The sequence below is a fragment of the Cololabis saira genome, chromosome 4 (assembly GCF_033807715.1).
Source record: "Cololabis saira isolate AMF1-May2022 chromosome 4, fColSai1.1, whole genome shotgun sequence".
Taxonomy (NCBI): Eukaryota; Metazoa; Chordata; class Actinopteri; order Beloniformes; family Belonidae; genus Cololabis; species Cololabis saira.
In genome coordinates this window covers 51,934,590-51,958,328 of record NC_084590.1, presented here as the reverse complement: position 1 = coordinate 51,958,328, position 23,739 = coordinate 51,934,590, and the positions used below count along the sequence as shown (strand labels likewise).

At 43.9% G+C, this 23,739-nt stretch overlaps 1 protein-coding gene across 1 annotated transcript; it reads right to left on the bottom strand.

Annotated features, from left to right (window-relative positions):
* Positions 1 to 22,327: 22,327 nt before the first annotated feature.
* On the bottom strand, positions 22,328 to 23,701 carry LOC133442609 (zinc finger protein 665-like). Its single transcript, XM_061720615.1, has 2 exons — positions 23,334 to 23,701; positions 22,328 to 23,165 (listed from the first exon to the last, which is right to left on the bottom strand). Exons 1-2 carry the CDS (start codon positions 23,612 to 23,614, stop codon positions 22,328 to 22,330), a joined length of 1,119 nt encoding a protein of 372 aa, XP_061576599.1. The 5' UTR covers positions 23,615 to 23,701.
* Positions 23,702 to 23,739: the final 38 nt, after the last annotated feature.

Here is a 23,739-nt window from a genome sequence, read left to right as displayed (position 1 = left end):
TATAGAAAAACATTGTGTAAGTTAACTCTGAAATATAGTGAGTAGATTTCAAACAATCTCCCGTTGGTCCTGGACTATATTTGTAGAGCCAGCCCAAGATCATATAGTTTGAAACTTCATTAAAAATCCCAATAATTGAATCAGAGGGTCTGCAGATAATCCAGGCGTGTTGTTGTCAAAGTTCTAATGTTTTTCCACGTGTAATTTGAATATCTAGGACTTAACTGGGTTTCTGCAGTAACTGCAATCAGAAGTGATCTGATTTTCATCACATGACACAATAATAGACAAAGAATGTAATAAATCTGAAAACACAAATATGCAGACTGGATGTTTGGATCTTCACGTGACTTTCAGCCGGTGGTTAGCATGTAAGGCAAGGCAAGTTTATTTGTACAGCACAATTCAACACAAGGTCATTCAAAGTGCTTTACATCAACATTAAAAGCAGCAAGACACAATTAAACAGTAAATAAAAAATAGAATGAAATAAAATGATAATGTGGCGAGGCATAGTGCAGAGGGGGAAGTTGTCCAACAACGCCACCTGGGGAATTGCACCCCAGGAAATAAACTCCACTCGGTACTGGGTCTACTATGAGGTCACACAGATTTGTTATGCCAAGTTAAAAGAGGACATGAGACGGACTTCCAAAAATATATAAATTATTTAACAATGGTTTACTAGTTTTAAAATTAACATGTTCTCTGCAACCCGAGTGTCTGCTATAACCACAGTAAGTTAAGGCGGAAATAAACAAAAAAAAAAGGGGGAACAGGGCCACGCTCAGGGAGGCGGACAGAGTAAAGAAACTTGAAACACACAACAATACTACAAACCAAACCACCACGTGCCACAGCAAACTGAAGGGATGTGAGATGGGGAGTCTGCCACGCACTACCCAGCTCCTGTCCAGGGGAAAAGAAACTAAATCAGGTGAAGCGACACTCGAGGGTTGGGTTATACAAATATTTAAAATGGCCTATTCTAAAACACTCAAACATTCACACCCACATGCACACCAACATAAAGAGTACAAATTAATTGTTTTAAAGTAAATACAAATACTTAAATTTACTTAAATAATAACTCAGCTATGGGTGACAACATAGCTCAATAAACAAAATCAGAAATGTAACCAAAATAAAACTAAACAAATTAACCAGATGCGACTAAAAAAAGAAAATAAATAAACAGAAAGAAAAATGCTTTAAACAGCTGGCCCAAGGAGGAACTGGAAAGCAAATGAATAATTAACCAAAAATAAACAAAGAAATAAACCAACAAACAAAGAAACAACAACAATTGCGGTGGGGCTTCAGTCTGATGCTGCGTGGAGAGAAACCAGAAACAACACAATGGCGCGGAAGACAGAGTGGAAACGGAGCGGCTGCACCAAGGCTGGAGGCCGCGGAGGTTTAACTTAGATGGCCGTGATGGTCAGCAATAAGCTGTGCATCCTCAGAGCGCAGGAGGAGAGAAAAAACCGCTGCAGATTCCGCAGCTACAGCAGGACAGAGCAGAGGGCAACAGCTGTTAGCATAGGGCTACTATAGCCAACAAAGATTAATAAAAAAGAGCATGCTTACTGATAGAGAGAGCTTTAACACTCACGATCCAGTCCCAGTCTGCAAAACAGCAGAGAGGGGACACCACACTTCCTCCAGCTGCAACCCAACTGACACGGCCAACACTGAGAATAACAAAATCACGGCGGTTGTTAAACCATAATGTGCCATAACGTTGCACAACGTTGGCACACCCACACTTACCTTGCAAACGACCACACAATAATCACGCCGACACCAAGCAGAGCACGCCAAACAACCGGAGCACGCCGACACAGGGCCTTTCCAGGTCAATATCAGGGAGAGAATGCTCCCTGCAGGAACGCAGTGATTAAACAGGTGATGCCAATGAACAATCAAGCACCGGTGATGCCAATTGAGTGGGAGGGGGTGGAGCAGAGCAACACCCGACCTGCCACACAAAGACATAAACTGGACAATGTGCTGTATGCAGTGGGAAGGATCAACAGGAAGGAAGGGATCAATAAACTTTTTTTTTTCCTTTATTTCTGAGATTTTTTGATAAAAAAAATACCAAATCATATTTACAAATAATAAAAAAAGCATTATGTGGGTACAGTGTTAGAGAGCAGTGAGTGTGTACATTTGAACTCTCACACACAATCCCGGCACTGCCATGGCATCTCCCTTCTGCATTTCAATTCAATTCAATTCAATTTTATTTATATAGCGTCTAATACAACAGATGTTGTCTCTAGACGCTTTCCAGAGATCCAGAACATGAACATAAACATAAACATAAACATAAACATAACATTTGCCACACGTGTATCTGTAGCAGTCAACACATGGCACAGTGGCATGATTGACCTTACATTTATTTATTTTTGACCTCCAATTAGTAAGTTCAACCCTTGTCCTGGAGTTGTGCCTCAGTTCAGGGTCGGGTCAGTGTCGGGTCAACGGAGCTTGAACCAGTCAGTTTATCACACCAGACCAACGCAGAGTCAGAGCTCAGGGGGCCGTTGGCTGTGGTAGGGACCTTGGCTTCGGGGGGCAAAGAGTCCGAGGGGCCGGCTTCGGGGGGCAAAGAGTCCGAGGGGCCGGTTGAAGGGGGCAAAGAGTCCGAGGGGCCGGCTGAAGGGGGGCAAAGAGTCCGAGGGGCTGGCAGAGAGGGGCAAAGAGTCCGAGGGGCCGGCTGAGGGGGGCAAAGAGTCCGAGGGGCCGGCTGAAGGGGGCAAAGAGTCTGAGGGGCTGTCTGAGGGGGACACCGGGTCCTTGGCAGGGGCCTGGGTGTCGGCTGAGGCGCAGGCAGAGAAACGGGGAAAGGCTTGGGTCTGTCCGGTACCTCCTTGGGAACAAGAACATGGTGAGGTGCGTCCGGGACCACCACTGGAACAAGAACATGGTGAGGACAGGGTTCTCCCGGATCCCGGTCCGCCACTGTGGGTTCCCTGGCTGCCTCTTCCAGTAGTTGTGGGGGCCCGCGGGTCCCCTCGGCCGCTGCCGGGAGGGGGCAGACCTCGCTGGGGGGCGGGGCCTCACTGGGAGGGGCGGGGCTTTGCTGGGGGGGGTTTCCTCCCGCCCTCTTTCCAGCCTCTTTGGGGTTGCGGGTGGCCTGGGTTCAGGGTTCTTCCTTGTCTCTGGTCTATCGGGTGGCGGGGTTTCCCCCCTTCCTCCACTATAGATACACTTCAAGTGCCACGTCCAAAATCGTTCTCCCAGAAAGTGTTTTATAGCAAGTTTCGGAGCATTGTGAGAAAGGTTTGTAGTAAAGTGTAAAAACATGTTATAGGCTATATCTGGGGAACTGTGAGGTCCTGGAAGCCTATACCCCAGATTTAACATTTATTTAACATCATCCTATTGTTGCCTATAAGTGTATAAAGTTTGGTGTAAATCAGAGAATCTTTAACTTTTTTCCTCCAGGGACGAGGGGGCACCTGTCAGCCACCGTGGCCGAGGACGGCGCACCATTCCCGGACACAAATCCGCCGAAGACCCCCGGGTTCGGCCGGTGAGCTGGGTGTTTGAGCATGGGGTCCAGGGGCCTTTGGAACGGTGAGCATCGGGTCGGTGAGCGTTCCCCGACGGAGGAGGAGGCCGAGCATCACAGGGCTTAGATCCACTGCCAAGTGGCGCTGAGACCGCGGGGGTCGTCCCCGGAGGCAGACGGAGCCAGAACCGGACCGAGAGAGCCATACCATGCCCTGAGATTCTGATCTAAAGAAAACAGACAAGTGTCATCCTTGGCTGTTTACGCAGTCAGTGGTTCAAAACACATGTCAGGACACTAAAACACAATGGGAAATTGTTCATAATAAGGCATTTTTGGCCAGTTTGTGAGGTCCTGCATACACAGGCTGTTGGCTGATTTATCAGCCCTGGAAGGTGCTGGAGAGGTGAAACAACCGTGGATGAGCGTATTTGGGGTCCCAGAGAAGCCGCTGGAGGTCCTCTAAAATTCATGACAACCGGGCCGAGGACCGGGACTTCCAGCAGACCGAGTCCGAGAAAGGCGCACCGTTATCGGACACTTGTTCGTCGGTAACCGGTCCTCGGCTGGAAGTCCCGACCCGAGCGATTTAGCGGTCAAAACTCGGACCAAACGACGCCGTTGTACCCTGCAGAATATTCTAAACTCTCTCCTTGTGGTCTCGGACTCGTATTATGAACCATGAGCAAGCACCACGTGGGACCTTCAGAACAAACATGGAGGCGGACCACGACCAGAGAAAAGTACTAAGTGCCACGTCCGAGAAAGTTCTTCCAGGAAGTGGTTTAGAGCACGTTTCAGAGCATTTTCAACACAATGGAAGTGATTTGTAGTAAAGTTTAACAAAAATGTTATAGGCTATATCTGGGGAACCGTGAAGTCCTGGAAGCCTATACCCCATATTTAACATCACCCTATAGGTGCCTATAAATGTGTAAAGTTTGGTTTAAATCGGAGTATCTTTGACTTTTTTCCTCCAGGGACGAGGGGGCACCTGTCAGCCAGCGAGGCCGAGGACGGCGCACCATTCCCGGACACAAATCCGCCGACGACTCCCGGGTTGGGCCGGTGAGCTGGGTGTTTGAGCATGGGGTCCAGGGGGTGTTTGGGACGGTGGAGGAGACCGAGAGACCCCGGACCAGCGTGACCAGAGGCTCGCGGGGATGCCTGCGGGGCTTAGATCCACTGCCAAGTGGCGCTGAGACCGCGGGGGTCGTCCCCGGAGGCAGACGGACCCAGAACCGGAACGGGAGATCCCGGAAACGGAGGACCGGAGGCTGGCGGGGAGGAGAGCCGAGCTGAACGGGGCTTAGATCGGGGGTCGTCCCCGGAGCCAGACCTCCAGGCCCGCACATGTCCTGACAAGCAGCAGCACACACCCACGAACCAGACCACCATTCCCGGTACAAACTCCTGCCTGCCAGCTACCTGCATTCCAGCCTGTATCTGTGTCGTTTAATAAAATAGTTTAATAAAGTTTAATAAGTAATTTATTTGAGCCAAGAACAGCCTTCATGTTTTTATTTAATTTCCTCTTGAAAAACAGGACGCAGGATGAACAGGATCCATCTATTGAATGTGATTGTCAAAACTACAGCCAGAATTACTTGCATAATCATTTTACTTGCATAATCATTTTACATTCATTCACAAAAGCCAGAACTCTTTCTCACAGGTTTTGGTAAACTTTAAGGAGAGACTCGCTCGTCAAACGACAGCATGCAGGTGTTTGTGTTGTTTAGTTGAGATGAAGAAAACACAAACGCTACAGTACACTTGATAAGTGTCATCATCGTTTCCAGCAAATCAGTTCCAGCATCAGACTCACAGACACGTTCCAATCCTCTTTCCTGCAGCCTCGGAACGTCGTCAAAGACACGTGATGTCGTTCATGACGTCACATAGAATACTGCATGAGGAAGTCATACATAGATTTTTACAAGAATGAGATGAACCTGCTGGATCTACTGCCCTTACTTTATAACAACCTGTGCTTTTTATTATTTTACCTCTTTTCGTATCATTTTATTTCATTTTATTTGTTATTTACTGTTTAAAGCAGCACAATGTAACTTTTCCACCTTAATCTAATATTTCATCATCATCATTGTGATGGAACATCAACTTCCAACAGGTTTAATGAACCTCTGTCATGGTCTGAGGGGTCTGTATCTCCTTCACTGGCACTATGTAACTTTGAGGTGCATGGTAGGAACCCTGCCACACTACTGGTAAAGCGCTACCGCTTTTGTCCAAAGGAGACAAAAGCTGAAAGTTACATTGGCCCAATCCCAAACTCCACCCTAAACCCTCAAGCCCTGAGCCCTCACAGACTTTCAGTGACGTCAGCGTCACGTGATCAAGTGTGCGAGGGTGTGAGGGCTCCGAATGGTATAAATAGGAATGGGACACACTTAGCAGAAACCGGAAACAAGTCAGATAAAAACGTCTGTTTTTTTTTGTTTTTTTTTTCAATAAACTTTATTTAAAATTTCAATTTACAAAATTCCTAGTCAGATCAAAATGTTACCTACCGGTATTATAAGTTTGGGAATGATCATCCGGATGTTTGAAAACAAAGTGGTAGCCGATATAAAGGAGCATAAAATTCAACAAAGAACACAATTTAAACATGCGCACAGTACAATATGTATTTCCTTGTTAACATTGTCTTTCTTTCAATCTACCCATACCAGCGCATCCAGTATGCCAGGATCAATCACAGAGTAATTTCTTTTTTGTAAGCGCGTGTAAACTGAGTTAAATATTCCAGCTGTGTTATGACCATATAATATTACTTTCCATTTTTCAGCATGATGTCATTTCATTTTTGTAAGAGAGCGTATAAATTGATGGTAACCTGAGCTAAATATTTCAGTTATATTATTACTATTTACTGCAACGTTTTTGTTCAACTTGCTGAAATTGTTTAAATTTTGTGGTCATAAATAAATGAATAACCAAATTACTGCCTGACTTGTTTGTGTTGGATCTAAAACTATCTTGCTAGTATTTACATGTATGCATTTCTGTTAACATAGGGAATCTTAATTCAAACACTGTACTCAGATTAAAGAAAAGCAAGTCTTGTTTATTCAACTGAGGATTTGTCTAATCCAGTGCTTCTCAATCCTGGTCCTCGTGTTCCCTGTCCAGCATGTTTTAGATGTTTCCCTGCACCAACACACCTGATTCTAATTAAAGGTCCTCATTAGCTTGTCACCAAGGTCTGCACAGCTCTGTTGATGACACAGGTACTTTTATCACGGTGTGCTGAAGCAGGTAAACATCTAAAACATGCAGGACAGGGGCCCACGAGGACCAGGATTGAGAAACACTGGTCTAATATAAAATGAAAACAAATGAAATTGAACCTCAAATTATGAATGAAAAAATGATGAAGAAAACTACATTTTGTCCTCCATCTTCCCACAAATGTCAATTAACTTAGATAACTGGTCATCCCTCTTCCTTTCCCTCTCCTCCTCCTTTTCATCCAGCTCCCTCAGCCTCTTTTCCTGTCTTTAGTGTTGAAGAAAGTCCAAAACGTCATTTGTCCTTTTTTTTGGTTTTCTTCCCTCCAATTGAATGAATGAATGAGTGAATGAAAAACTTTATTTCGAACATGCTAAAAAAAAAGAAAAGAGAATATATATATATATATATATATATATATATATATATATATATATATATATATATATATATATATATATTATATATATATATATATATATATATATATATATATATATATATATATATATATATATATATATTTAAACCAAAGAACAATAGTTAAATAATATGTTTGTTGGTCGTTGTTTGTAAAGGAAATAATAGGGCCGTTGAAAAATCATCACGGGACAACAGTTTCTGAATTTAAATCACCAGTGGGATATGTATTTATATTTACAGGTGAACTTTCTTCTCGCAGTCGCACATGTTCCTTTTCCTCCGCCACTGTTTTGTTTACATTCTCCCTGGTAACCTCCTTTCATGTCACAACGCAATGAACTGTGGGTAATTCCCTTTCCCAGAGTGTGCTGGGATCATGGATCTATTATATAACTGGGATTCTGACTTGCGGGAAGGGGGCAGTAAGGGCTCAAAATGGCTGCCGGGAGCCCTCGCGCACTTGACCACTTGAGGAATGGGACAGCCCTAAGCCCTTACGCAAGGTGCGGGAGCGCGCACGTAAGTCTACGAGTCTGCAAGGGTGGAGATTGGGATTGGGCCACTGTGCTGCTTTAATTGTGTCTTGCCGCTTTTAATGTTGATGTAAAGCACTTTGAATTACCTTGTGTTGAATTGTGCTATACAAATAAACTTGCCTTGCCTTACATGCTAACCACCTGCTGAAAGTCACGTGAAGATCCAAACATCCAGTCTGCATATTTGTGTTTTCAGATTTATTACATTCTTTGTCTATTATTGTGTCGTGTGATGAAAGTCAGATCACTTCTGATTGCAGTTACTGCAGAAACCCAGTTAAGTCCTAGATATTCAAATTACACGTGGAAAAACATTAGAACTTTGACAACAACATGTCTGGATTATCTGCAGACCCTCTGATTCAATTATTGGGATTTTTAAAGACGTTTCAAACTATATGATCTTGGGCTGGCTCTGCAAATATAGTCCAGGACCAACGGGAGATTGTTTGAAATCTACTCACTATATTTCAGAGTTAACTTACACAATGTTTTTCTATAAATGAAATGTTTCATGTTTGTGAAATAACACACAAAGATTCACTCAAGAGCATGGCCAGAGTGTTGGCTTTTTATGATTAAACAATAAAGGTGAACTTTACATGTGAGCGGTCGCTGTTACCACGTTGAAACATGTGGGTAGATTGAGCTCTAGCGCTCTCTGCTGGTTGAAAAAGCTTACAGCACCTGGTATTCCCAGGCGATCTCCCAGCCAAGTCCCTATGCCAACCAATGGTTGAGCTCTGTTCAGCAGAGAGAGCGCTCAACCCACCAATCATTGAGCGAGACACGTCTGTACGGCGGCCATGACAGTCTGACACCTCAGGGGACAGTTTGTAGAACTTCTAAAAGAAAAGGAAAAGTGGTTCAGCTGAGCAAGGCACTTTGGTCACTGGCTGTCAGTTCATGTGTCCATTTCCGTTTTGTATCCATAAAGAGTATTGATTTTAAAGATTTGTTTAAACTTACTTAGTGATTTGCATGATTTCATTTCATCTTTGCAGTTGTTCCACAGATTAATTCCATTCACTGATACACAATAGGTTTTGATTTTTGTTCGTACATGCTGTTTTTTAAAATTGCATATTCCCCTGAGATTGTGTTTATTTTCTTTTATTTGAAACAACTTCTGGATGTCTTGTGGCAACAAGTGGAGCTGGTGGATTGTAGCGGAGCTGAAACTCTGCAGCTGCTGTGTGTCGGTGTTTATGAGACACTTCACTCCCACATGTTCACCGGGGGTTGGTGTCACATTGTGAGTGTCTAAAATAAGAGGCTGTGAACGGGTGAATAGGAAAAAGGCTAAATCGCTTTGCAGAGCCTATAAGTGGCTGAACTAAAGAAATAAACTATAGGAGCGCCATCCATTTATTTTAAGGAGTAACTCGGTCGTCAAAGGACAGCATACGGATGTTTGTGTTGTTCAGTTATGATGAAACAAACACAAACGTGACAGTACACTCGGTAAGTGCGTATAGAAGACAGTTGTGAAGCCGCAGCTGCCGCTTACGACCATACCGCCATGAACCAGCAGAGGGCGCTGTTGCTACGTTTGGGAACATGTGCACATTCATCCTCGTTTGCAGCAAATCAGCTCCACGCTTCAGACGCGTAGCGTTCAAATGCTCTTTCATGGAGCACATTAGAGTGAAGATGTATTTCTTTTCTTGTTATTATAAACACCAGAAAACCAGACACACACAGCTGTTTAAAAGCACAGCAGAAGTAGTGAAATTATTCTCCCACAGGACCATGAAAATATTATAACTGTAATGGCAATCTAACAACAAAAAATGCCATGTGAGGGAATTTGAAGACGTTTCCAACTCATGCTGGTTCCAAAAAAAGTGTCCGACAGGGATCTGCGTTCAACACTTTATTTTACATGTGCAAAGCTTCAAAAAACAACACCTACAATACCCGGGTGCTGAATGAGAGGTTAAAAAACGAGCTTGTGTATTATCAAAAACAACACATTATGCATTGAGTTGATGTGAAGATGTCTTCCAGCTCAGGTCGAAACATTTTACCAAGCATTCTTATGAGTTATTCCCATTGATTTGAAGACTCTAATACCAATCCAATAACACATGATCTTGCTATCTAATCGTTACATTTTAGCACACACAAGTTTTCGTGGATGACACTGTATTTAAAGTTTTATCATCACCAAAAAAAACCAAACGCCAGCTTTTCTTCTTGTACGAATGAGTTCCAATTGCTTTCAGTGATATTGATTTAACACATGCATTGGTCTCTATAGCTGTGTTCACACTGCCAGTTCAATATGCAATAACTAGCATACTGCTTGTTGAGCGGCATGTAATTCTACTGAGTGTAAAAGATGATGCAGACTGTCTGACTCTGTTACAAGATCTGCCCTGGTGCTCTCAGATGTCTGCCGTCTTCATTGCATCCCGGTCTGAAGGAGGAAGCTTGAAACTGTGAAATCTGACTGGATCACTGACCGGACTGTCGTTGGCACAACAGCTGATGATGTGCAACAAAAGCTTTATTCAACTGGACTCAGTGTCAGTGAGTGTCTTCCTGGAGCACAGGCGTGGGAGGAGTCTTTGTCGGAGTAAAAGGCATCACGCACACCTGCTGGATTAAAAAAACAATAAGGAAAAATTGCATCACCCCTGAAATAAAAACGGTCCAAATCATCCCCCCTGAAATAAGAACGGTCCAAATCATCCCCCCTGAAATAAAAACGGTCCAAATCATCCCCCCTGAAATAAAAACGGTCCAAATCATCCCCCCTGAAATAAAAACGGTCCAAATCATCCCCCCTGAAATAAAAACGGTCCAAATCATCCCCCCCCTGAAATAAAAACAGTCCAAATCATCCCCCCCTGAAATAAAAACGGTCCAAATCACCCCCCCTGTAAAATCATCCCCCCTTTCCATCACTTATGTCATTTCATCAATGAATGTGGTTTTACTGCTATTTCAACATTTAGAGTCATCACCAGAAAAATAACTTATTTGACAATTTTCACCTGTTTCAAGTAAAATTTCACTTGAAATAAGTAGGAAAATCTGCCAGTGGAACAAGATTTATCTTCTCATTACAAGCAAAACAATCTTGTTCCACTGGCAGATTTTCCTACTTATTTCAAGTGAAAATTTACTTGAAACAGGTGAAAATTGATGTTTTTTCCAGTGATGAGTCTTGTTTTAAGTGTAATGAGATTTTTTTTTACTAAAATGAGACATTTTAACTAGAAATAAGACAAATATTCTTGTTAAGATTGTGAGTTTTTGCAGTGATCCATTTTACTTATCAGGGGACAGTTTGAGTGAAATATTGATTAATCTGTATTGAAACGCTACCGTTTATAAGCCGAATAGTAAGTGGCGTGACACTTATACACAGGATTCAATTTTACGTCCAAGCATCATCTCCTTCACATTGTATTTAAACTTTCTTCATTACCCTGCTTTTCTAGCGGCAGTTTGGCGTGTATGAGACATCTGATATTGCTTTTGTGGTAAGACGCACTTAAGTGCTTATTTGTGAGTGCGCAGCCTTGACCAATGGCGTGCGTCGCCAGCCTATTTAAGGGGAAGTGATGGTGAACCCGGAAAGAAACTGAGTTGTGGGAGATATGAGATGGAAAGGGAAACTATGAATAATAAATTGAGAGAATTGGAAGAACAGGAAATTAATATTAAAAGTATATTAGGAATGAAGAATAGGAAACATGTGAAAGCATTACTTGAGTTTTTAAAAGACACTAGATTATTTGAAAGAATATAGTCAAACAGAGAATGAGGGTATGAATCAGTGTCAGTAGGCTGGACCATGAGAATGATCCAGAAGAGGGCGGTAATGCACCGGAAAACTGGATGCCAGCCGCCAATAAACCTGAAGAAGAAGAAGAAGAAGAACCCGGAAAGAAAGCGCGACTCTTCGCCCCTGCCCACTGCGGGTTCCGGTCGGTTCCTGTCTCGTTCCTCATCCACCTGTGGCTTTGGCCGGCTCGTGTCAGAAGCGGATCTTGTGGCAAGAGTTCATGCAACTGGTACGTAGTCGGCTGGTTACAGCATGCTGTGACGGCCCCCTTTGGTTACTTTTGTCTAATTTACTGCCGACCTGCACCTGATCACTTTTTCTAGCACGTCCGTCGTTCAGCGTCCTTTCAGTCGGTCGCAGCTGTGCCTTCTGAGGATGATTGGCTCGCTGGGAGCGTCTGCAGCGCAGGCGACTCGTGAAATGCAGAGAGCCGCTTTAGCATGATTAAGAAGCCTTACATCGCCTGGTATGTGTCTTTATCTTTATGAATCCCGATCTCGCGGCAGTTATTTGTGGCATCAATTAAGTGTTTTGTACGTCCACAGGTGTTGCTGGTTTTAGCCCCCACTGCCGTTCTTGCCACCGCTCTTGTCTACGGGAAAAAAAACCCAGAGCCGTGGTCTGGCTGGACTGACGTGGCTGCTCGCGTGAAGAGGCTGCAGGACCTTCGAGCATTCAAGACTTTTTATACTAAGTTTTTAGCAATTGTGCGCGTGTGTGTGTGTGTGTGTGTGTGTGTGAGAGAGTGAGTGTGTGTGTGTGCGTGTGTGTGTGTGCGTGTGCGTGTGTGTGTGTGCGTGTGTGTGTGTGTGTGTGTGTGTGTGTGTGTGTGTGTTTGGAGCGTGGTGTGAGGGATATTCTTCTTTTGGGTTAATTTGTGTTCTTTTTGTTGCCCCTGCCTTAAACCTATTGGCAGGAGGTCCATTTATAACTGCAGATAACCAATAAGGTTTTTGGGCTGGGTTTATTTTCTGTTTTTTTTATATTTGTTACTTGGTTTGGGGCTCGAGAGTTTGAGTTCATACGTCGTGTGTGGTTGGTAACCGCTTTGGTTAATTTCTTTATTTTTCTTTCTATTACTTTTGTGCTGTTCATATTTGGTTTTGTATGTTTGTCTTTGATTGATCACCTCCTAATACCCCTTTTTCTTGGTCTCTTTGCTTTCCAGGTGCTGAGCGTCCACGGTGGGGTGGCAAGCCAATCCTTTGGGTGATGGTGCTCTATTTTCTGTGTGTGTGAATTTCACGTATGCTTAGTTTTCCTTAGTTTGCTGTGCCTTTTGATTTATATTATCCTACGTTTGCAGTTCTTGGTTAATTTAATTTACTTTCTTTTAGTTTACGGTTAGTGTGACACGTGTGTCTGCATGGTGTGAATCTTTGGACCATTGATCCGTTTCTCTGGTAACCCCCCCTGCTGGTGGGCCTCAGCCCTATCATTAGCGAGAATCCCCTCATCCCTGCCCCAAAATACGGAGATGTGATTGTGTTATATATTGTATTGTTTTAACAAGAATCCTAGTCATTAAATAAAATAAGAATTTGTATTTTCACAACAGTTTGTCCCTGGTGTATTGGTCATCCCAGAATCTCACGTGCGCCCTTAAACTGTCTAAGGCCACACTTTATTTAAGCAGTTTGGGCTGCATTCTTGCTCTATAAATAAAGTTTATAATATGTATGATGTTATTTTAATAAAATATATTTTCTTGCATGATTACTTGAGAATAATGTGTCTTTTTTGTTGTTTTTTTAGATTGTGAGCAGAAAGACACAACTATGCAACCTGTTACTGCCATCATTAAAATTCTTTGTAAACTTATTGGCTGCATACAGTTTTTGTATAAAATGCTGCTGCAACTTTTCACTTTCCAACAATAGACTAGGTAGAATGTCAGAAATTGGCTTATTTAACATTTTGGGGGTATTTAAAGTAGCTGTATCCAAATCTGCTACAGTATGTACCAGGCTCAAAAAAAATAGTTTTAAGCCTCCTAATTACTACAATAACATAGGCCTAAAAACATAGGCATTGCAGTAATTAGGTGAACAGGATAGAATATTAAAGTATCACATATCTACATGAACCCTCTCTGGCTTGTTCCTTATGAACAATAAGTTGTTTTTTTAGATATTGGATGCAAATTCGCACATAATGACGTCACACTTAATTTGGATGTGAATTTGAAAATTGTGATATGATTATTTTTTTTTGTTGTCTCAGGGTAAGCAGTAATCTACAAAAGTTTAATGGGGATTAATTGACTTTTTTTTGCCCTGTTCAGCAGTAATGCATTGCCAGTGGAGTTGATATACTTATTTCTCTATAGACGAATCCAGCAAAACCCGGCAGTCGAGCGGGCCGCCATTACTGCGGTGGCGGCTCCGCTCCTCCGCTCCAGCCCATAGACATATATACGTATGGATCTATTACTCCGCTCCCTGCCAGGCTCTCTTAATGTATTTGTATCATCGGAACACTCCTGTCCCGTCACGTGCATTTGTTTTGATAGTGAATGAAGAAGGGATGGACTTTAAAAACTACTTTTCTGTTTCACCAAGTGAACAGACGGAACGCAAAAAAAGATGTTAAACTGCTGGAAAGGAACTGGAATTTACCTGGATACCTTAAAAAAGGAAGCCAGGGAGCGGTATATGGAGAAAATAATGATTATTAACGGTTTGGGTTCATATGAAATCACTACTAAAGAATGGAGCCCCGATGAGGATTTACTGCCGCAGTTCTGCAGAACCACCGTCATACTACCTTGTTTAGTGTGTGGCAGCTGCTTTGGTAAATGTTTGACTCGCCATGTGTTTCAATAAATTAGTATAATATAACAACATACAGTACATCTTTTTTATTACTCTTACTTCTCTTTTCTTTTTTTTTATGCTGAAGAGGCTCCGATGGCGTGAGCAATATTTTTCTTTTCCTCGTGAGATTATTTTTTTCTTCTGCAGCTACAAATAGAGTTAATATTTTTTCCTCAACAAACTAGTTTTATCTGCAGATTGGGGTTATGTATGTATGTATTCTGTATCATCCGGAGCTGAGATAGTTCTGCCCTTCAATTAGAGACCTGTAATTGCGGTTTTTTTCGTCATCGGACGCCAGGCGATCAATAAAATATTCTTGGATAGGCTACCTAAAATAAAACAAAACATAAACAGGTAATATTTAATTGTGCAGACGTGCCTCGTAAGGAGAGGAGGTGGAGAGAGCTATATTACAGTGTTTAATCATACACTCCCTTATCTCCCTATTCCTCTATTCTTTCCTGCTTATCGCTCAAACAAATCATTATTTATAAATTAACATCAGCATTAATTTAAGATACCTTCATTATTTATGGAAGGCCACTGTCTAACATCATCAATCCAGCTATAATGATGCTGTAGAGCGTCAGGTTACAATAACAGCGCTGCGGCAGATTGACACCTGCCACCGCAGCGATGGCGCCACCGCAAGATGGCGCCACCGCAAGATGGCGGTGCACACAAACCGGTCGCCGGATTCGTGTATATTGAAGCATTTCAGCAGATTTGAATTCAGCAATACTGAACAGACTTAACCCCCAGATGTTGTATTTACCAGGAGTTTTATTCTCCATTCATTAATACATCACTTATCATTAATACATAATTTGCAAAGACACCACACACGTCTGAATGACCCCTGAAGCGCTTCTTCATCTTTGCCACAGCCTGGGATCGAACCCGCGACCTTCTGCTTCACAGCTCCACAGCTTGGACACCTCCATCCCCAGGATCACCCACACCCCAGGTTGACCATAGGGACTTGGGGGGGTCATGAGCCATTCCCAGGCGGTCTCCCATCCAAGTTCTAACCAGGCCCGACCCTGCTTAGCTTCCGAGATCAGACGAGATCGGCCGCATTTTTTAAAAATCTTTTATTATGAAAATATACTTTACATTAAAAACTTTTCTTGCATTCCATTCTTTGATCTCCGTCACAATCAAGACATTACTTTTCAAAGTAATGTAAAAAAAAAACAAGCTATATAACTTTCAAATCTCCAAATACATTTCCATCTGCATGTCATGTTCAAAGCAGAAACATACTTCCAAAGTGAAAAAAGGCAGATTCTAATACTGTTAGCAGATCCCGAAGCAAAATTAGAAATGGAGCATCAGCCTGTCTCCTGCCGTTACTTCAACTAAAGTATTCCCTTCAACAAACATATCAATGAATTCATTTTTTAATTTCATTTTGGGTCATGTTTCAGAATCAGATATAAATCCTTTTTCAAAACAAATCTAAAATTTTAGCCACACATCCACCATCCTCCCTTCAAAATGAGCAGAGTTTCTCCTGAGTTTGACCACTAATCTGGCATGGCTTAATACAAAGTCAAGCAGGTTGGTGTTGATCTTTTTATTTCTAATAACGGTACCGAACCAGAACAGTCGCTCCCAATTAAATCGGTGAATGTAATGACGTCCCCAGTGTTTGATCAGAGTGTGTTTTAACCTTTCAAAGAGGTCAGACAAGTACAGGCCAGAAACAAATGAAATTAAAGCTGCAAGCAGCGATGAACGGGCCCTCGCGTGTGTAATTATCACCAATGAAGGTCAAGGACTCAAACCCGAGTCCGATGACACCACCATGACTCTCTAAGTCAAACCATTCAAAAGTTATGGCAGAAAATAGGGAATATCAAATATCAACCAATCAGATGAAGATAATCGTCGCCACGGTAACGCTCTTGACTGAAAAAGGTAATGCGCATCGTCGCAGGATGTATAACACACCTGGGTGCATGTTACGGTTCGGGCGCATTAACGGTCAAACAATTGGCATAAATTACCGACTTCCTGTTCGGTTTCGGCCATGGCGCCAAGAGACTTTTCTTTAAGTTGTGACATGATACAGGTGTGTAACGATTTTCGTGCATGTACGTCAAACCGTATTGTGGGGCTTGAGGCACAAAGTTTTCTAGGGGGCGCTGTTGAGCCATTAGGCCACGCCCATTAATGCAAACCATTAAATATCACATTTTTCACCAGGCCTGGCTTGGTGCAAAATTTGGTGACTTTTGGGGTAAGTTTAGGGGGAAAAAGGCCCTCATTTCGCCGGAAGAAAAACAAGGAAAATATAACTGGAGTCAAATTCCTTGTTGGGCAAAGTTCAAACTTGGCCAATAAAGGTGATTCTGATTCTGATGTGTTTTAACTCAATTCAGTTCATCAATGTTGGCTTAAACTTTTTGGGTTCTTTCTTCATATCTGACGCATAGTCAAGTGTTTTGTGCAGTTTGTGTTAGAATCAGACTGTAATCTATGTCAGTATTACAATAAATAAAAGAAAGAGAGTGTGAAATGATCTCTCTCATGAAATAAAAGTCAGATTTGTGCTGATGGTGAACAAGAGAATAAAAAGTGCTTTGTGATGGTCGGTGCTGCTCCTGGTACTGAGACTAATCACAGACAAACACTTATTAACCACAATAAACTGAACAAGAGAAAAGATCCAAGTTTTACTGAAGATTTTTGACTTTCTTTGAAGTGTTAACAATCATACTAATATCCAGAAAACATTTACAATATTTACAACAAACTCTGAGGAACCTTCATTGACCAAGTCAAGTTCATTTGTGTTTCATGTTTCATGAACAAACGCTGTTATTTCCACGGATCTCTTCACTCTCTCTCTTCATCAGTGACGAAGAGAGAAACTTTAAAAACCTGACGAAACTGAAAACACGACAACAACAAAAGGAAAATGGAAACATGTAATTAAAAAGAAAACACCGGGGGTGAAGGAGACGGCTGCTTTGCTGAGCAGCTCCGCCGCGGCAGCGCAGACATTTATCCGTCAGTACATTAGTAGTAGAAACCTCCTCCGTACTACTTTAGACGAAGCGCTTGAGGAACAATGTGGAACAAAACTCAAGTTGAAACTAAAGCTGCAAGCAGCGATGAACGGGCCCTCGCAGTCATGGCCACCGCCCCCCATAAGCATATCAGAAATGACACCACCCACGACTTCCTATGTCAAACCATCCAAAAGTTATAGCAGAAAATAGGGACAACCAATCAAAAGAAGGGGCGGGGCTAATTCAGGCCAATGAAAGTGAAGGACTCAATACTGAGTCCGATGACACAACCCAAATCATTATCACCCATTCAAAAGTTATGGTAAAGAAAAGTATTCTAGGAGGCGCTGTTGAGCCATTAGGCCACACCCATTAATGCAAACCATGAAATATCAAATTTATCGCCAGGCCTGGCTTGCATGCAAAAGTTGGTGACTTTTGGTGAAACTATCAAATATCGACCAATCAGATGAAAATAATCGTCGCCACGGTAACGCTCTTGACTGAGAAAAGTAATGCGCATCGTCACAGCATCGAGACGCACATTTTGATGTATAACACAACATACAATTCGGGCCGCATTAACGGCCGAAGTAATGGCATAAATTTTGCCAAAATTACCGACTTCCTTTTGGGTTTGGGCCGTGGTGCCAGGAGACTTTTCTTTAAGTGGCAACATGATACAGGTGTGTAAGATTTTCGTGCATGTACGTCAAACCGTATTGTGGGGCTTGAGGCACAAAGTTTTCTAGGGGGCGCTGTTGAGCCGTTAGGCCACGCCCATTAATGTCATTAAATATCAAATGTTTTGCCAGGCCTGTGGCAAAATTTGGTGACTTTTGGGGCACGTTTAGGGGGAAAAAAGGCCCTCCTTTCGTCGAAAGAAAGAAAGAAAGAAAGAAAGAAAGAAAGAAAGAAAGAAAGAAAGAAAGAAAGAAAGAAAGAAAGAAAGAAAGAAAGAAAGAAAGAAAGAAAGAAAGAAAGAAAGAAAGAAAGAAAGAAAGAAAGAAAGAAAGAAAGAAAGAAAGAAAGAAAGAAAGAAAGAAAGAATAATTCCTACAGATACAATACGGCACTGTAAGTGCTCAGGCCCTAATTAAAGGCTACATTTTGATGTATTGTTTTTTTTTTACAATAATATAATGACAATACACATTTTTGACTTAACATGAAATAAATGGATATATGAGAAGCTTGTAAAACTCTGGAATTCAGAAGCTATGTACATCTTCATCTTCATCATCACGGCCCAGTCAGAGTCTGTCCACACAAACTGGTTCTGCTTTAACTCTACACGACTCATCCGTCCTGGTCATGCAAACCATCTCCACGTGTAGAGGGAAGAAGAAAGAAGAGAGCAGGTAAAGGAGAGTTTGCAGAGATCCCTCCATCAGTTGTAGAGGAAGAAGAAAGAAGAGAGCAGATAAAGGAGTGTTTGCAGAGATCCCTCCATCAGCTGTAGAGGAAGAAGAAAGAAGAGAGCAGATAAATGAGTGTTTGCAGAGATCCCTTCATCAGCTGTAGAGGAAGAAGAAAGAAGAGAGCAGATAAAGGAGTTTTTGCAGAGATCCCTCCAGCAGCTGTAGAGGAAGAAGAAAGAAGAGAGCAGATAAAGTAGTGTTTGCAGAGATCCCTCCATCAGCTGTAGAGGTAAGAAGAAAGAAGAGAGCAGATAAAGGAGTGTTAGCAGAGATCCCTCCATCGGCTGTAGAGGGAAGAAGAAAGAAGAGGTTCTACTAACAGAACCAAGGCTGACATTGTGATTGACAGGTTACATCTTTGAGCTCCAACCTTTATATGTTCATGTGGTTGATTGTGAGTTTGTTGCAGCTCCAGATCCAGGTCCAGATCCAGATCCAGGTTCAGGTTCAGGTCCAGGTCCAGGTCCAGGTCCAGGACTGTCGTGTCCTTCACGTGGTCGTGAACTTATTGTTGACGTCGTTTCCTCAAGTTCTGCACTTCACTGCATCACCAGTGAGTGTCGCCAACGGACAAAACCTCAGGAAAGTGCGTCCACCAGCCTTAATGTGTGAGTGAAGAACCGAAACTTTCTACGTTCACATCACTTTTTTAACATCTGACGGGGTTTTTTTTGCTATTGATGAATTTTACTAAATGTCCATACAGACTGTTAACACTGGTATTATCTTTTTAATAAATATGATATAAAAATGATATATTCCTGTACGATTACGTTTTTTGACAAATCGACCTCAAATCTGTTAGGCTTGACAAGTACAATCCAAAAAATTCATTGTGCCAAGTTTGGTGTTAATAGAGACTTCAGGTAAAAGGCTACTTACATTTATTAAATGTAAAAAAATTGCCAAAAACAGTGGATTTAACATCAAAATATCAAGGAATGTTAAAAGGGGCAAATTTAGCAAAGCATTCAAGGAATCGATCCTGAAAGTTCAGCTCTCAAGGACAAATGGTTGATTACATATATAATACATACACAGGAGTTAGCCAGTGGGAGGAACATCTTCCTAGCTCACATCAGGAATATACAGTGACTGCTGGGTATTTCCTTCTTGGAGACTCTACTTATCCTTTGCAGGACTGGCTCTTGAAACCATTCCATGACCCTGGACGACGTGGATGACAGCAGAACAGTCTTTAAGCACAAAGTCAACCGAGCACCAGTGGTCGTGTCACGGCTCAAAAGACAGACAACCCCAATGCACAACATCAAACGGAGTATCAGAGTCGCAGGCCGACACTAGGCCAAAGATCCGGGGGCCGTCCTCGGGGCCGGGCCAACCGCCGAGACAGTTCCGTAGGCTGCCCTCGGGGCGTAGCAGGCGGGTCATGATGTCTCGGGGCGTAGCAGGCGGGTCAGGAGGTCGGTCTGGGGACGTAGCAGGCGGGTCAGGAGGTCTGGGGACGTAGCAGGCGGGTCAGGAGGTCGGTTTGGGGGCGTAGCAGGCGGGTCAGGAGGTCGGTCTGGGGGCGTAGCAGGCGGGTCAGGAGGTCTGGGGGCGTAGCAGGCAGGTCAGGAGATCTCGGGGCGTAGCAGGCGGGTCAGAAGGTCGGTCTGGGGGCGTAGCAGGCGGACCAGGAGGTCTGGGGACGTAGCAGGCGGGTCAGGAGGTCTGGGGGCGTAGCAGGCGGGTCAGGAGGTCGGTTTGGGGGCGTAGCAGGCGGGTCAGGAGGTCGGTCTGGGGGCGTAGCAGGCGGGTCAGGAGGTCTGGGGGCGTAGCAGGTGGGTCAGGAGGTCTCGGGGCGTAGCAGGCGGGTCAGGATCACCACTGGAGCAGGAACAGGAACAGGGGGCGATGCGTCCAGGACCCCGCCGGAGCCGGAACAGGGGGGCGATGCGTCCAGGACCACCGCTGGAGCAGGAGGCGATGCGTCCAGGACCACCGATGGAGCAGGGGGCGATGCGTCCAGGACCGCCGCTGGAGCAGGAACAGGGGGCGATGCGTCCAGGACCACCGCCGGAACAGGAACAGGGGGCGATGCGTCCAGGACCAACGCTAGAGCAGGAACAGGGGGCGATGCGTCCAGGACCAACGCTACAGCAGGAACAGGGGGCGATGCGTCCAGGACCACCGCTGGAACAGGAACAGGGGGCGATGCGTCCAGGACCACAGCCGGAGTCGGAACAGGCTGGGACTGCCGCCGCCGTCTTTTCTCCTGAAGCTGGAGACTCCTGGACCCATTTCGAGCTAGGTGTGTTCCCCAGAAAGAGGGAAGAGACTGGGGTGGGTCCGGGACCACATTGGGAACAGCAACAGGCTGGGGCTGGCGGCATGTCCCTGTCCCCTTCAACATACGGTGGTAGGACGCTACTTGGTCGCGGTAAAAGAGCTCCCACAGATCCACGTTCTTTCCTGGTGGGTCCATGCTGGCTGGGTTCAGACTTTTGGCCAGATTGTACTGTCACGGCTCAAAATACAGAGAACCCAAATGAACAACATCAAACGGAGTATCAGAGTCCAAGAGGCTTTAATCAGGTCAGAGGTAGGCAGGAGTCAAAAACCGGGAAGACAGGCAGATCAGGCAGACAAATCCAAAGGGGCAGGCAAAAATCCAAAAACCGGGAATCAGGCAAAGTCACAGGCAGGCAGGCAGAAACAGACAGAATCAGGAATGCTGGAAAGCTAGGCATGAACGCTAGACAATCTGGCAACTGGCATGTGGAAATGGGCCGGTATATAAAGGGGAACTGATGATCATGGGAACCAGGTGTGCAGATGGGCGGGGAAGCACAGGTGAGGGGAAAGAGAAGATGTCTGGCTGATGAGGGTAGCAGGATCTGGAACGACAGGAGAGTGATCATGGAAAAAACCTATCCACAACTGGGAAACCATGACAGGTTGTAGAAGATGAATTCAGCAGGTTTCCTTCTGTGATGTCCGACTGGTGAAATGAGTGGCGATGACTTCCTGTCCACTACATAATCTGTGTGAAAGTCATGGAAAGACGTATGAAACATCATAGGATGAACCTGCAGCCAGTGGTGGCAGTGGCTCGGGGTGGAGAGGAGGAAGAGATGTTAGAGATGTGCTAATGCAGTATTTGTGGAATAGTTAATGCTATAGTTAGATTACATTCTGTATCTCAGAATGGTGTAACAATAAATTTATGCTTTTTGCAGATATATGGATTTTGTCCATCCATCTATCTTCATTCACTTGATGTGGGACTGGTTAGCGGGGGCAGCAGTCTGAGCAGAGATGTCCAGACTTCCCTCACCCCACACATTTCCTCCAGCTCTTCTGGAGGGATCCAGAGACGTTCCCAGGTCAGCCAAAAGACATTCCCTCCGGTGTGTCCTGGCTCTTCTCCTGGTGGGACATGCCAGGAACACCTTCCCAGGAGGTGTCCAGGGGGCATCATATGTTAGTCTTTCAAGTTTTAGGTATGACGTTGTCTGATTATTTCGCTTTTTTTGCTGTGCTGAGGTGTTTTTTGCAATTCCACACTTCACACTGATCACATCTTTAGAGTTTATCACTCGTGTGAGTACGTTGGTGCTTCTTTAGCTGACTTGATGTGGTAAAAGCTGCCTCACACTGATCACATCTGAACGGTTTATCTCCAGTGTGAATACGTTGGTGAGTCATTAGACTACCTGATGTGGTAAAAGCTGCTCCACACTGATCACACCTAAACGGTTTATCTCCAGTGTGAATACGTTGGTGAGTCCTTAGATGACTTGATGTGGTAAAAGCTGCTCCACACTGATCACATCTGAACGGTTTATCTCCAGTGTGAACACGTTGGTGAGTCCTTAGATCACTTGATGTGGTAAAAGCTGCTCCACACTGATCACATCTGAACGGTTTATCTCCAGTGTGAATACGTTGGTGAGTCCTTAGATGACCTGATGTGGTAAAAGCTGCTCCACACTGATCACAAGTGAATGGTTTTTCTCCAGTGTGAATACGTTGGTGAGTCATTAGATGACCTTGTTGGGTAAAAGCTGCTCCACACTGATCACAAGTGAATGGTTTTTCTCCAGTGTGAATACGTTGGTGAGTCCTTAGCTTTCCTGACTCAGTAAAAGCTGCTCCACACTGATCACACCTAAACGGTTTATCTCCAGTGTGAATACGTTGGTGAATCTTTAGATTATCTCCTCTGCGAAAAGCTTCTCCACACTGATCACAAGTGAACGGTTTATCGCCAGTGTGAATACGTTGGTGAGTCCTTAGATGACCTTGTTGGGTAAAAGATGCTCCACACTGATCACAAGTGAACGGTTTATCTCCAGTGTGAATACGTTGGTGAGTCCTTAGCTTTCCTGACTCAGTAAAAGCTGCTCCACACTGATCACACCTAAACGGTTTATCTCCAGTGTGAGTACGCTGGTGAATCTTTAGCTTTCCTGACTCAGTAAAAGCTGCTCCACACTGATCACACCTAAACGGTTTTTCTCCAGTGTGAGTACGCTGGTGAATCTTTAGCTTTCCTGACTCAGTAAAAGCTGCTCCACACTGATCACACCTAAACGGTTTTTCTCCCGTGTGAACACGTTGGTGAGTCCTTAGATGACCTTGTTGGGTAAAAGCTGCTCCACACTGATCACACCTAAATGGTTTTTCTCCCGTGTGAACACGTTGGTGAGTCCTTAGATGACCTTGTTGGGTAAAAGCTGCTCCACACTGATCACACCTAAATGGTTTATCTCCAGTGTGAATACGTTGGTGAGTCCTTAGATCACTTGATGTGGTAAAAGCTGCTCCACACTGATCACAAGTGAACGGTTTATCTCCAGTGTGAATCATCTTATGTTTTCTCAGACCTGATGAAGTGGTGAGGACTTTCTTGCAGTGATCACAACGATAACTTGTGGGTCTCTCTTTGCCTTTATGTTTCTGTAAGGACAGAGAAGAAGAATTAAATCATCTTG

Excerpts from the sequence above, each read along its gene's own strand:
- LOC133442609 (XM_061720615.1), bottom strand. The coding sequence starts at position 23,614 with ATGATTCACACTGGAGATAAACCGTTCACTTGTGATCAGTGTGGAGCA. Across the intron at positions 23,166-23,333 it reads ACGGGAGAAAAACCGTTTAG|GTGTGATCAGTGTGGAGCAG; the intron begins GTGTGATCAGTG and ends TAAACCGTTTAG.